The sequence below is a fragment of the Onthophagus taurus genome, chromosome 1 (genome assembly GCF_036711975.1).
Source record: "Onthophagus taurus isolate NC chromosome 1, IU_Otau_3.0, whole genome shotgun sequence".
In the NCBI taxonomy this organism is placed as follows: domain Eukaryota; kingdom Metazoa; phylum Arthropoda; class Insecta; order Coleoptera; family Scarabaeidae; genus Onthophagus; species Onthophagus taurus.
Genome location: NC_091966.1, coordinates 5,652,529 through 5,667,157, shown reverse-complemented (window position 1 = coordinate 5,667,157; position 14,629 = coordinate 5,652,529). Strand labels below are relative to the sequence as shown.

The window sequence follows — 14,629 nt, the reverse complement described above, 5'->3', positions numbered from 1 at the left end:
TTCGAAGTTTCCAAAGGTTTCCTTGACCACCTGCATTAATCTGTCAAGGATTTTAAGATTGTTTGCATATCCCACCACTGGTACAGATTTGTTCATCAAGGTAGCGTCCAGATCGACCCCAGTTCTTCTCATAACATATTTGAGTGATATGTTGAAGATTGATTCGTCTCCTTGTTGGTTCCAGCATTACTTGTTCTGCAATAATCTGAGGTTATGAAGCAAATGGGTTATGTGAATGTAATACAAAAAGTAAATAACAAATTTTAAGTTTAATAACTTCTAATTAACACCATAAGTTGCAAAATTGACAACTGCAGACTCAGTCCGCCCCATTTAGATGAATTAAATAAAGTTTTATGACATTGTTTATCCTAAATTTTGAAAAAATTCATTTGGGGATTAAAACATTACCAAATCACATAAAAACAAAAAAAGAAACATTTATTTAGGTATTTGGAGTTTATAAAAGAACTAAAATAAAAGTTAAATACACTGTTATTTAACAATTATTACAACATATTCTTTACTTTGGAGGAACCTCCTCTAAAAATCACCTTAATCGATCAAAGCGATTTTTCCTCCTTCTCAATTACATTTATTAAAATTGTTTTAATTTAATTTAAATTAACGTTTACAGTTCGTCTTTGAAGGGAACGCAATGTAAATTACCCACAGCTGCAATCGTCAATTTTCCAGACGATATTTTTTGGGCAGCCTAAAAATAAGACATAAAATTTAATATATAATTAGAGAACACAATTGTTTTAAACAAACCGCTTGAACATCGCTTGCAGAAACGCTTTGAATCTCCGCGATTATTTCACAAGGTGATTGACCGGTTCCAGTTAAAGCAGCTTCCCTTCCCATACGTTCAATGGCATTTCTTCCACATTCATTACTAGTTAAAATATCAGTAATGTACTGATTCTTTCCTAATAAATAAAAAAATATACTTTTTTATTAACATTATTAATTATTTTTTACCTCTATTAACATCAGCATCAGAAACTTTAAGAGATTTTAATGTTTTAACAACACTAGTAGTAATTTGCCCAGCAATTTTAGCTGGCATAGCAGCCAAAACCCCAAAAAGACCAGAATCTGAATAAGTATAATTAATAGCTGAAACTGAGTGTGGATCGCGGATATCTCCAATAGCTTTCCTCAACAAACTGGCACTTTCCATTCCATATTTTGTACTAGGACCACTTCCCAAAGCTCTTTGCAAAACGCCAAACGCCAAAGCTTCTTTAATCTGGCAAATTCCGGCGCTTTGACTAGCAATCGCCACATAAGCCATATCTCCACCTTTATCAGACCTAATTTCTCCAGCTGCATACTTAGCAGGAGATGCCTCATCTTTGCAAGATTCGATTTTTAAACATTGCCCAATTTGTTCCAACTTGGAGTGGTCAATTCCCAAACCAACAACAGCACCGCGAGTTGGAGTAAAGTTTTGGCGAACGTAATGTTGAAGGGTTTCTGAGCCAATCTTTCCAATTTTGTATTTGGCAATAAAGAGGGAATTACCCAAAGTTTTTCTGTAAGCCGCTTTATGCAATAAATCAATGCAACGTAACTAAATTCATAAAAATAAAATTAGAAATAAATTACAAAAAAAATTGAGTTTTTTTACTTGTGGTGGTCTGGTTGCTAATTCTAATCTAACACGTTTTTCTTGATCAGAAATTTCCCATGGTTGGAATAATTGTTCAGTTGCAACAGATGTTAAATAAGGAAGACATTCAGCAACAGCAGCACGAGTTCCCTCTAAAGTATAAGCAACAACTTCACGATCTGCGGTGCAACTTAAAGTAGCTCCAGATTGAGCTACACGTCTGGCGATGGCAAAGTTTGACCAATTCCTAGTAGATTGGCCGGCAGTCATACGTAACATATGACTAACACCCAAATTATCAGCTCCTTCGTATCTTGACCCAGCTCTAAAATAACATTTCTATTAAATATCCTATTAAAAAGTAAAATTATTCTAATCAAACCTGAAAACAATCGAAACTCTTGATAGTGGGGAATCATTTTCTGCAGAGCACACAACAAGTTTATTCTGCAAGGTGCTGTTTTCGACTTTATATGTGGTCGTTCCACCGATTGGGACCGCTTGACACGAATACGAACGTACCTAAAATAAAATATAATAAGATTATAGGTGAAAAATTAATCCAGATTTTAAAAGATAGATGAAAAGGTTTATGTAATCGGTCGGCCATTGAGTGTTCAATTAAAAATTTTAAAGTACTTACAGCGGTCGCACGCAAAATCGGGGCTTTCGATAGGGTTGATGCCATTGTTGCAGTTTACGTAACACCGATACACCTTCTTTTTATGGTGTTGGTTTTTAAAAAGTCGACCACCTTTAGATCAGATCGGAAACGAAAATGTGTCAACTGTCAAAAATGTCAAAACGGTTGGTAAAGTTGGGGTACGTTCTAATAAAACGAACAAATAAAAGGTAAAAATTTAATAAAATTAAATTTATTTATAATTTCATCAGATTTAGAACAAAATAAATGTAAAATAAATATTGAGAAGTATTTATAAGGAATTAAAATTAGCTTTTAGATTACATTCTTAAATGTTATTGAGGAGCATATACAGGTGTCCCGTATCTTCCGCATCAGAGCATTATACGGTTGTAGGATACATTATTCTGAAGCGATCTTTCTAATAAAATTTTTCCGAAATGTTTATAATATTAAAATTGTTGAAGTATATCACAACAAATTTAAATTTTATAAATTTTCAAATTACAACTAATTTGCTAATTGTTTATACAAGCAGCTTCGGATTACCTTTTTATGTTTACAATAAAATAAGTTGCAATGTTTTTTCTTTGTCTCAGAGTCTGTTTCTAAAAATTCTTAAAGGGAAAAATTCTTCTTATTTCAAGTTGCTTTATTTTTATTTTTAAATTAATTACACGTTTCATAACTAACTTAGGATTTAAAATGTCAACCTCAATTTTGACATATTTGTAATCTTCATTAAAAATCCTTTAAAATGAGTACAAACACGACATATTTATCTACAATATTAATAAAGTTATGGTCAACTTTCGGTTATAAATGTCAACGTCAATTTTGACATATTTGTAATCGTCGTGAAAAATCCTTTAAAAAAAGCCCAAACATGAAACGTTTAATTCCAATATTACTCGAGATATCAGCAACTTCCGATTTGAAATGTCAATGTCATTTTGACATATTCTTAATTTTTATAAAATGTTTTAATATTTGTAATCAAAAATTAAGGTTGGTATTAATATTTAAAAATTAAATTATCTTCATTGTTGCTAACTTCGGGTTTAACGGTTTTTATTCAAACTTTTTTGGTTTTTGAGGTAAGTGCGTCATCTTTGGACTCGTTTTAAAGGTTTTTTAATGAAGATGACAAATATGTCAAAATTGACGTTGCCGTTTCAAACCGGAAGTGATTGTATTAGTTAAATATGTCGAGTTTGGACTCATTTTAAATGAATTTTTATGAAGTTGACAAATATGTCAAAATTAAAAGTTGGAAGTTCAAACTTTTTGGTTTTTTGAGATAAATGCGTCAAGAGATAAGTGCGTTTGGACTCACTTTAAAGGTTATTTTATGAAGATTACGAATATAATAAAATTAAAGTTGACATTGACAACTGAAAGTTTTTTTTACGACTAAACCCGACCGTTTCTAGTTCTTGTGTTAGTTCTATATTCGGGTTTAGCCGTGCATCTTCAGACTTTTCTAAGTTCTTGTCTAAGACGCCCGGCTAAACCTAAAACTTTCTAGTTCTAGGTTTAATTGTTATTTAACCCTAAATTCTTGCACACATTAATTGATCTAAAAATATTTTTTTTTTGATTTAATCCACTTACCTTGCTTATAATTTCATCCATTTACCCATTTTGAATTAAATACAACCTTTAAATCCAATTAATTATGTGTTTTTCATAAAAAAAAACTTAAATTCAACGTCAATTTTGACAAGCAACTGCAATATTTGGATCACTCGGTCACCATGGTAACCGAGTCAAGTTGGATAACCTTAAAATAATAAAATTTTATTCCGATTTTTTTATCAAACCTAATTTTTATTAATTTTAAAACAATTCGAATTCTTTACGATTATCTCGCAGTCATAACAAATTCGTAAATTGTAGTTAATTTAAATCGATTCTAATTAAGAGAAATAAATTAAAAGAAATCTTTTTTTGATTTAATCCGCTTACCTTGTTTATAATACCCTAGATAAAACAATTTTGAGTTAAATACAACCTTTTAAAACAATTAAATAAGACTTTTTTCTTAAAAGAACTTAAATTCAATTTCAGTTTTGACAAGCACCTGCATTAATTGGATCTTAATTACCATGGTAACCGAGTCAAGTTGGATAACCTAACAATAATAAAATTATAATCGTTAATATTTCACTTTATACTTTAATTTTATTTTTTAAATATTATTGTATATTGCTTCTTAAGTAAAATACACTGTATAAATAAAAACATAGAAATGTCAATTCTTCCAATGACGTTACAGCAAGGCCTTTGCGGGGGGATACGTTCATAACAACAGCGGATGGAGTTGGATAACCTTATACAGTATATTTACGATATTTACTCAACGGACCTTTGGTACGCCCTGGTTTTTATTATGTTTAAACAAATAAGTAAATTCGTAACTGCAGTTTACTTAAAATCCTCTGTAGTTTTAAAACTCCCGCCAAAAAAAAGCTTGAAAAATTACGCTGTGTAAACGTGACTTTTCATTTTAATTCTCCGAATTAAAAAATAGAGTATAATTAAATAATTTCTCCTAATAAAGTTTATATCTATTAAGTTTTATTTATTACTATCTTATAAGAAAATTTATTTTGGGGTTTTAATTCAATTCAAATGCAAAAAAATCGATTTTTTTAAATTTATTTTACTTAAAAAACTCTGTCTTGATATCCATTATCTTGTGTGGTTGACGTAGTTGGTCTGGCCCCAGGGATTTGGTGATGAGTACGCATGTTATTTGGTCTTCTCGGTGGTGCCAAATATTCAAACATACTCTGAGTGTGATTAGCTAACATTTTCCCTAAATCGCAAGGCATTGGATCCGACCAAAAGAAGTCGTGATTTAAAGCTGCATCTGCATCTATTCGTTTTGATGGATCCAATATTAATAATTTGTCTAATAAATCACAAGCGTACGGATCTTTTAAATAATATTTTAATCTTTCTTTAACCTAAAAATAAAAAAAGTAACTAAATTTCGTATTTGTAATAATAATCAATTTACTTTTCTTTTTTGTTGTTGAGGTAATTCCATTTTCTTATACAACTCTAAATTTTCAACTCCAGGCCAGACTTGCGGTGTAATTGATCCACAAAGTTGACAAATAAACATTAATTGTTGTTGTTCACTATTTCCTTGCATAATCGGTGATCTAGTCCACATTTCAGCCATTATACATCCTGCACCCCATAAATCAACAGGTGGACCATAATTCCTTTCACCTAAAAGTAATTCTGGGGGCCTATACCATAAAGTAACTACACGATTCGTAAATCTGCAACAATAATAATAAAATCACTGAATAAATTAATCCTTTATGATATTATTATTTATACCTATTTGGTACCCCAAGTTTACTAACACTAAATGCTCTAGCCAATCCAAAATCGGCTAATTTTAAAACACCGTTTTTCGTAATAAGAACATTTGCAGCTTTCATGTCTCTATGAAGTATTTTATTGCTATGTATGTAGTATAAACCATTTAATAATTGTTGCATAACTTTTTTAATTTCCCCTAAACTAAATTTAACATTAACGTTAGATAATAACCCAGCCAAGTCATGTTCGCAAAAATCAAACACTAAATAAAACGTCGATCTATATCGATTTACTTGAGACGCCTTTGTTTTACATATTTCTATTAAATTAACCACATTCTCGTGTTTTAAAAGTTGTAATATCCTAATTTCACGTAAAGCTGTTATTGGAAACTACATTAAACCAAAAAAACATTAAAACAATTAATTCTAACAATTATAATAGAATTTTACCCCTTCCTTTTCATTATCCATTAACACCTTTTTTAAGGCTACAAACTTTTTTACATTACTTTTATCTCTCGCTTTGAACACTTCACTAAAATAAAAACATCATTATTACAACATTGGAATGAATTATAAATACAAATGCATTTTACCCAAACGTCCCTTGACCGATTTTCGTTACTTTTTCGTATTTAACGGAGTCGTCACAATAAGGAAAATTAAAATTTTCGATATATTTCTCTTTTTCCCGTGTGCTCATCAACATGGAATGACCCGGATGATTATTATCACGAGCACTGTTCTGCATCGTTTTTTATTTATTTCTAACGTTTAGTAAGCAAAAAAGACTACTTTATAAACTGTTTTAGGTAAAAATAACATCAATCAAAACTATATAAAACGATTTTCTTTTAATGTTTTCGTGAAATAACCTCTTTCTTTAAGGAATATGTCAAAGATTGTCAACGAAAAATTACAGAACCCTGTATTATATCATATTTCATAAGATTTCACAAATAATTTAATTAAGTTAAAAGTAATTTATTAAATTTGTAAAGTAATAAGCTTATTTATAGTTATACATAGTTCTACAAACATTTTTTATTTATGATTGAAGTGAATATGTTTATAAATTTGAAATGTAATATAAGATGGCTTTTTACTGACACTAAATTAGAGACTCCTGTATTTAACCATATTTCATAAGATTTCAAAATTATCTAATTAAGTTAAAAAGTAACAATTTATGAAATTTACAAAGTAATAAGCTTATTTATAGTTATACATAGTTCTACAAACATTTTTTTGAGAAACACCCCATAAACGCTGTTGTTATGAACGTATCCCCCCCGCAAAGGCCTTGCTGTGACGTCATTGGAAGAATTCATATTTCTATGTTTTTATTTATACAGTGTATTTCACTTAAGAAGCAATACACAAAAATATAAAGATATTAAAACAAAATGCGAGATAATCGTAAAGAATTCGAATTGTTTTAAAATTAATAAAAATTAGGTTAGAATTGATAAAAAGATCGAAATAAAATTTTATTATTTTAAGGTTATCCAACTTGACTCGGTTACCATGGTGATTAAGATCCAAATATTGCAGTTTCTTATCAAAATTGACGTTGAATTTAAGTTTTTTTAATGAAAAACACATAATGAATTGGATTTAAAGGTTGTATTTAATTCAAAATGGGTAAATGGATGAAATTATAAGCAAGGTAAGTGGATTAAATGAAAAAAAAATTTTTTTTAGATAAATTAAAATGTACAAGAATTTAGGGTTAAATAACAAAACTAGAACTAACATTAGACCTAGAACTAGAAAGTTTTATGTTTAGCCGGGCGTCTTAGAGGAATGTTTATAGATAATTTGTAGAGTGTTAAATTCCTTTTCTGACAGGCTAAAAATATATGGGGCCATCCATTTAAAATTTTCGACTTTCTCGCCATTGAATATGGAGAAACAGTAATTCAATTTTTGACCATTCTGTATAAGATGTACAACAAATGACAATCTATTTGACAGCATCTGAAGAGTAATCCAAAATAACTCGAAAACGAAAAAGGTTAGGTACCAATAACTTTTATCAAAGTCAACCTATTTTTCTACTTACAATTAAACGGTGTAATAAAAATATAGCAAAATTAAGAATTTGTCAAAATGACATTCATATTTCAAACTGGAAGTTGCTTATATCTCGACTAACATTGGAATTAAATGTATCATTCACGACAATTACAAATATGTCAAAATTGACTTTGACATTTCTAACCGGAAGTTGACCATAACTTCATTAATATTGAAGATAAATATGTCGTGTTTGTACTTATTTTAAAGGATTTTTAATGAAGATTACAAATATGTCAAAATTGAGGTTGACATTTTAAATCTGAAGTTAGTTACCATATAATAGACAAATGGACAACTTCATGGTGTTCTTTTATGATGTATTCTTTATTAAAAAAACCATTCAAATGAGATTACCTTATAACCAATACTCAACGGACCTTGTGTAATATAAGCTATTTAAACTAAATTACAGATTCCTGTATTTTACCATGTTTCTTAAGATTTCACAAATCATCTAATTAAGTTAAAAAGCAACAATTTATGAAATTTACTAAGTAGTAAGCTTATTTATAGTTATACATAGTTCTGCAAAAATTTTTTATTTAAGATTAAAGTGAATAAATTTAGAAATTTAAAGTGTAATGTAAGTCATTTATACTAAATTACAGATTTCTATATTTTACCATATTTTATAATATTTCAAAATTATCTAATTAACTTAAAAAGCAACAATTTACGAAATTTACTAAGTCATAACCTTATTTATAGATATACAGTTCTACAAACTTTTTTTATTTGATTTAAAATGTAATGTAAGTTGTTGAAATTAACTGAAATTTAACACGACTTATTTTAGCAGTAAAAATGGGTATAAATCAATTCATAAAAGCGATTAAAAACGTTTATAGATATTAATTGATTGACGTCATAGAAAAAATAACGATTGGGATCGATCTTTTTTAATTACCAATTTAAAACGACGCCGCGCCGACGTTTTTTTTCAACACACTATTTAGAAGCTATTTTTATAGGAATTAATTTATGAATTAAATTCGCGCGGAGGAGGTTGGAAACGGTTTGGTTCGAGTGTTGACCGGTCCGCCCACATTCCCATTTTATTTTACGCCACCGTATTCAAATGAGGAAACCCCGCATTAAGTCGAAACGAGCTTCAGACCAACAGAAGAAGAAGAGGCGTCTGGAAACGTCCGTCATCTACACACACCAACCCTATTAAACGACTCTACTAACAAGTTTTATCGAGAAAGAAACTAACGAAAAAAGATTCAAACTAAAGCTTCTTATCTAAATCCTGAATATATATTTTTTTAAAATTTTTTTTCGCACTGTTTTATTTGTTATTAGATCGGTTTGGGTGTCGAAAAATGTTACCCGGCGACGTCCCCGAGGTCATTTAGAGAGAACGTTTTTTGTTATGAATTATTTTCAAGCCGCGACCGATGCGAACTTCAGCAAAAGTAAAACTTAATGTGTTTAATATACACATGGCCAGATTAATCGTTTGATTATTTTTTTAAACGCGGTTTAGGCGCCACGCCAGTGATCTTGCGTCTTAGGATGACTCTTGTTTATATTATGCGGTAATTTACTGCTTCAAAATTTCTAAAAGAAACTTTTTATTTCTTTTTTTAAAACCACCGACGACGTAAATAAATTAACCACAAAAAATATTCATGATATTTTTGGATTTTCCACAAATTTCCTTTATAATAACCACAAAATTATTATACATACAGTGAAAATCCCCTAATTTGAACTTCTATATTTCCAATTATTCTCATATTCATCTTCATAGCCATCTTGAGAGACGTACGGCTAAACCCAAATGTTTCTAGTTCTAGGTCTAATGTTGTTAGTTCTAGTTTTAGATGCTATTCAGTACTAGATTGTTGTTTATTTTTATTGAACTAATAGTAGAACTAACACTAATCCTAGAACTAGAATTATTCGGGTTTAGCCGTCTTAAGAGACGTACGGCTAAACCCGAATGTTTCTAGTTCTAGGTTTAGTGTTAGTTCTAATGCTAGTGTTAGTAACAGTGGTAGTGTAAAACTAGAACTAACACTAGACCTAGAACTAGAAAGTTTCGGCTAACCCGAATGTTTCTAGTTCTAGGTCTAGTGTTAGGTCTGGTTTTAATTGTTATTCAACGCTAGATTGTTGCTTATTTTTATTTAAGTATTTGAAAGGTTAAATATATTCACGTATTAGAAAAGTACATTTTTAATTTTTTTCTTTAGAGCTGAAATTCAACTAATTTTTCTCTAACTCGAAGTACTCTTCCAGAAATATTATTTTGCATAAAAAAATAAATTTATTAGAAAACCACCTGTTGTTAGTTGTAATTGTTGTTATAAGAACCTTGATATAAAAAGTGAACGCCATTACTAGAGAGTACAAAAAAGGGTCGATTCGATTGATTATCACATTATAAAACCTACGACACAGTTACATACATGTTTTAACATTAATTAATAGAAGAAATGCAACAAATTAACGCGTATCCACTAACTTATTGGTTTAAATAATGATTTTCAAGTCTAACAATGTAGGTTTGAAGCGAGTCTGGTTAACCGTTGCAAAATGATTCTTCGTGCTAATAGGAACCGTGCAGCGGCGGCCCGTTCACGATAATAATGCTATTGCTTATTTGCATCGCCGGTCTGTTATTTCCTCATTACAGCGGCACCCTTCACATTTTTTTTATAACTGACTCTGATCATATACATACTGAGTGTTTTAAAAATAAATTTTTAAACATGGTTGTGTTTAAAGTTTCTTCTTTAAATATAGAAGCTTCGTTGTAAATCAAAAGACACTTTTGCGTCGATGATGTCATAACAGGTTTCGACTCTGATTAAAATTTCAATCTTATATTTGTATAATCAATGCAGAAATTTTAATGTTGAAAAGATTTTCAAATTTGGTGAAGATTGAAGTGGTTGTGTGATAAGATTTGCTTTTAATTATGTTAATTTACAAAATGAATGAAAGTTATTTAAAAAACATTTGATATTGGTGAATGTAATGTGCCAAAGCATTGAGCCTTTTTCTGAGTATCAGTAAATTTGTAAAAAATATGAAAATTTGATAAATTTGTTGTTTTACAAGTTGCTAATGGTATCAACTTTTAGAGTAAAAGTTGTAACAAATTTTATACTTAACAATATTGTTTTTTTGCCCTTTTGCTCTTAGATGTATAGACATCCAGAAAAATACGAAAATATGACAATGTTATGAAATTTGTTGTAGGTGTTGTAGGTATCGGAGCATATTACAAAAGAACTTTTAGAGCAAAAGTTGTAGCAAATTTTATAGTTAACAATATTGCACTTTTGCTCTCAGATACATAGACATCCAGAAAAATATGAAAATTTTATGAATTTTGTTGTTTTACAAATTATTAATGATAACACTCGAGAATCGGTGCATATTACAAAAAGACTTTTAGAGTAAAAGTTGTAGCAAATTTTATTCTTAACAATATTGCTCTTTTGCACTTTTGCTCTCAGATCCGTCAATATCGAGAAAAATTCGAAAATATGAAAATTGCATTAATTTTGTTGTTTTACAAGTTGGTAATGGTGACACCAAGGATTCAGAGCATATTACAAGAAAACTTTTAGAGTAAAAGTTGTAGCTAATTTTATACTTAACAATATTGCTCTTTTGCACTTTTGGTCTCAAATCCGTCAATATCGAGAAAAATTCGAAAATATGAAAATTGGAGGAATTTTGTTGTTTTACATGTTGGTAATGGTGACACCAAGGATTCAAAACATGTTACAAGAAAACTTTTAGAGTAAAAGTTGTAGCAAATTTTATTCTTAGCAATATTGCTCTCTTTCACTTTTACTGACAGATGCGTCAATAACGAGAAAAATACGAAAATATGAAAATTGGATGAATTTGTTGCTGTTTCAACTTATCCCGAATACGCTTCAATATAATTTTTAGCACACCTCAACATAGTCGCAAACATACATTAGTATTGTCTCTGACTATATTCAACATTATCACATATATCTGTGGTTGTCCTGGTTTTCTTTTAATATTATACAATATTATATTTTTTTATTATATAACCTTCAACATCACCTGGACATCCCTCAATATTGTTCCTAGCAAATCTCAAAATTGTCCTGTACAACATATTTCCCACACAATACTCAATGTTTTCTTGGAGAATCCCCGATATGGTCCTGAACATCCTTTAATGTAGTGGTCTGATAACGCTCAACAGAGTATCTAATCTCACTCAACTTTATTCTCAAATAATGTCAATATCATCTATCTTTGGTCTCTATGAACATCGGTTCTGTTACTTCATGATCTCGCCCTTAGTATATTTCAATATTTCTCTGACTTTTTCCACCATCTTGAATGATACTCTTTAAGACTTTACACGTTTCAAAGTAGTCTTCCTCATCATTTTCCTCCGAATTGAACTTAACAGCATCTCTCAATATCATTATTCCCCATACTCAATATCAACCGAAGTCCATGAAACACTGAATACTGTCATAAAAAGGACTTTTGTTTCTTTGTGCCTTTCAATGTCAGAATATGGTATATTCACCATATTCAACATACCCATCTTTCTTGGTTACTAGAATACATTTCTAGTTTATTTGCATTTTACTTTAATAGCAACAGAATTGAGCTACGAGCAGTAAAAATGTACTGCAAGTAAAGTATTCAGTACTTTTTTACTTTAAGTAGTTTACTGCCAGTACTTTCAAATTGTAGGTACTTAATACTTGTACTTTCAGTATTTAGCTTAAAATGTACTGGATACTTGGTACTTGTTTAACTTAAGAAGTACTTGAAGAACTATTTGTTTACTCCAAGTAGTTTATCTACTTCCAGTACTTACAATAGTAAGTAAGTAAAATAACAAGTTTTCTTCAAAATCCTAGATAATCTTAGGAATTTTATGAAATCTTCATAGTATGGTTGAAATCTTCTGGAAATACTACCAAAATCTTTAGATATCCGTAAAAATCGATGGATATCTTTGAAAATGTGTCTAAATTCCTTATAATTTTTAGAAATACCTAGTTGTATACTTATAACAATTTTTGGATATCGTTTCAAAATCCCTAGATAAGTTTGGAAATTCCGATAAAATCTTCTAAAAACTTGAAATTCTGTAGAAATCTCTGCAAAATCCTAGATAACCTTAGCTATTATGAGAAATGTTTATGGTATACTTGAAAATGCGTTGAAATCTTTTGTAAATCTCCTAGAATTACTAAAAAATGCATACATAAGTGTCTGGGAAGAATTAAAAGTCCTGGTCATTCGTAATAATCATTGGATATCCTTGGAAATCCTTCTAATTTTTCTAAAAAATCATTCAAAAACCTTGGATATACCCAAAAATCCTAAGATATCCGTAAAATCGATGGATAGCTTTGAAAATGTGTCTAAATTCATTAAAATTTTTAGAAATACCTAGTAGAATATAAAAATGTTTGGAAATCGTTTCAAAATCCCTAGATACGGTTGGACATTAATATAAAATCTTCTAAAAACTTGAAATTCTGTAAAAATCTCTGCAAAATCCTAGATAACCTTAGGTACCTATTATGAGAAATCTTTATGGTATACTTGAAAATCCGTTCAAATCTTTTGGAAATCTTCTGGAAATAAAAAAATGTATACGTAAGTGTCTGGGAAGAATTAAAAGTCCTGGACATTCGTAATAATCATTTGATATCCTTGGAAATCCTTCTAATTTTTCTAAAAATTATTCAAAAACCTTGGATACATTCAAAAATCCTAAGAAATTTGTAAATCTGTGGATATTCCTTGAAATCTCTAGAAATATTTGGTTATCTTTGAAAATTTTAGGAAATTGCTACAAAACCTTGAATGTATTTGGAAATTTTCATAAAACCTATTAAAACCTGAATATCTATAAAAATCTCTGGAAACTCTTTGGATTCCTCAAAAATCCTGAGAAATCTGGACGGTATCTTTGAAAATATTATGGGAAAATTTGAGAATCGTTAAAATCCTAGATATTATTAATGGATATCGTTTTTTCTTGGATATTCTTGGAAATTCGTACAATTTCTGTAAAACTCCTTTAAAAGCTTTCGATTCACTCAGAAATAACAGGATGTCTTCTGAACATTTTAGGAAATTGTTGCAAAATCTCTTGATATATTTGGGAAATTTTGCAAGACCTTATAAAAATCGAAATATGTGTAGACATTTCTGGAAAATGATAAGCTTCAAGTTCCACCGCGTGTGCTTACTCAGTACAGGAGAATTATTTAAAAATACAAGATATATGTACATTGAAGGGTTGTAATTACTTTGTACTGGATACTTGAAATATTAGTTTCAAGTAAAATTACTTATTACTCCAAGTATTTTTTAAAAATACTTGTTACTTACTACTTGGAGTAAAAATAATTTATAGCGCAACTTGTATTGGTTACTGGGAGTACTTTTCCTTTGTACTTGTAACAGCTCTGAATAGCAATGATGGTCTTTTCCTAGTAGACCATCGAAATGGTGAAATTCTAATAGATCCTACTTCAATGGTCAATTGAAAGCGTTGTTGGTCGAGGCAGTAGTAGTTAATGATAAAATCATCCTTAGTAGGTGAGATAGACACCTTAGGAATCTCGTCCTTATAGTTGATTTTGTTTATGGTGAACTTTACACCTGTTAATGGCTAGCCGGATTTTGATATCTGCCTGGTGCGCACAGCTTGGTCCCCGTTGAGTTAAGAAGTCGTTAGTTGAGTCTAAATCAAGGACAACTTAGACATTGATCGAAGAGTGATGTAGGATCTTCTAGATCTTCTAGTAGTTGTTGTATGTACATCGTATTATATCGAGATTAAGATTTAGTGACTGTAGAGAATTATGGCTTTTTCATGTTTTTTTCCATTCCTTACATTTTAATAATCAATTATGTATTTTGTTAGAGAAGTTCTAAAATTTAATTTATACATAGGTTTTA

General features: G+C 29.8%; 2 protein-coding genes across 2 annotated transcripts; both read right to left on the bottom strand.

Moving 5' to 3' along the window:
* Positions 1-420: 420 nt before the first annotated feature.
* Positions 421-2,351, bottom strand: LOC111414774 (Ubiquinol-cytochrome c reductase core protein 2). Its single transcript, XM_023046219.2, has 6 exons — positions 2,262-2,351; positions 2,001-2,140; positions 1,637-1,943; positions 985-1,579; positions 775-932; positions 421-715 (listed from the first exon to the last, which is right to left on the bottom strand). Exons 1-6 carry the CDS (start codon positions 2,304-2,306, stop codon positions 632-634), a joined length of 1,329 nt encoding a protein of 442 aa, XP_022901987.2. The 5' UTR covers positions 2,307-2,351; the 3' UTR covers positions 421-631.
* A 2,468-nt stretch (positions 2,352-4,819) lies between these two features.
* LOC111414777 (Cyclin-dependent kinase 9) lies at positions 4,820-6,515 on the bottom strand. The gene is made up of 5 exons (XM_023046221.2): positions 6,202-6,515; positions 6,056-6,140; positions 5,619-5,995; positions 5,287-5,557; positions 4,820-5,233 (listed from the first exon to the last, which is right to left on the bottom strand). The coding sequence occupies exons 1-5, from the start codon at positions 6,354-6,356 to the stop codon at positions 4,931-4,933; spliced, it is 1,191 nt and encodes a 396-aa protein (XP_022901989.1). The 5' UTR covers positions 6,357-6,515; the 3' UTR covers positions 4,820-4,930.
* Between the last annotated feature and the right edge of the window lie 8,114 nt (positions 6,516-14,629).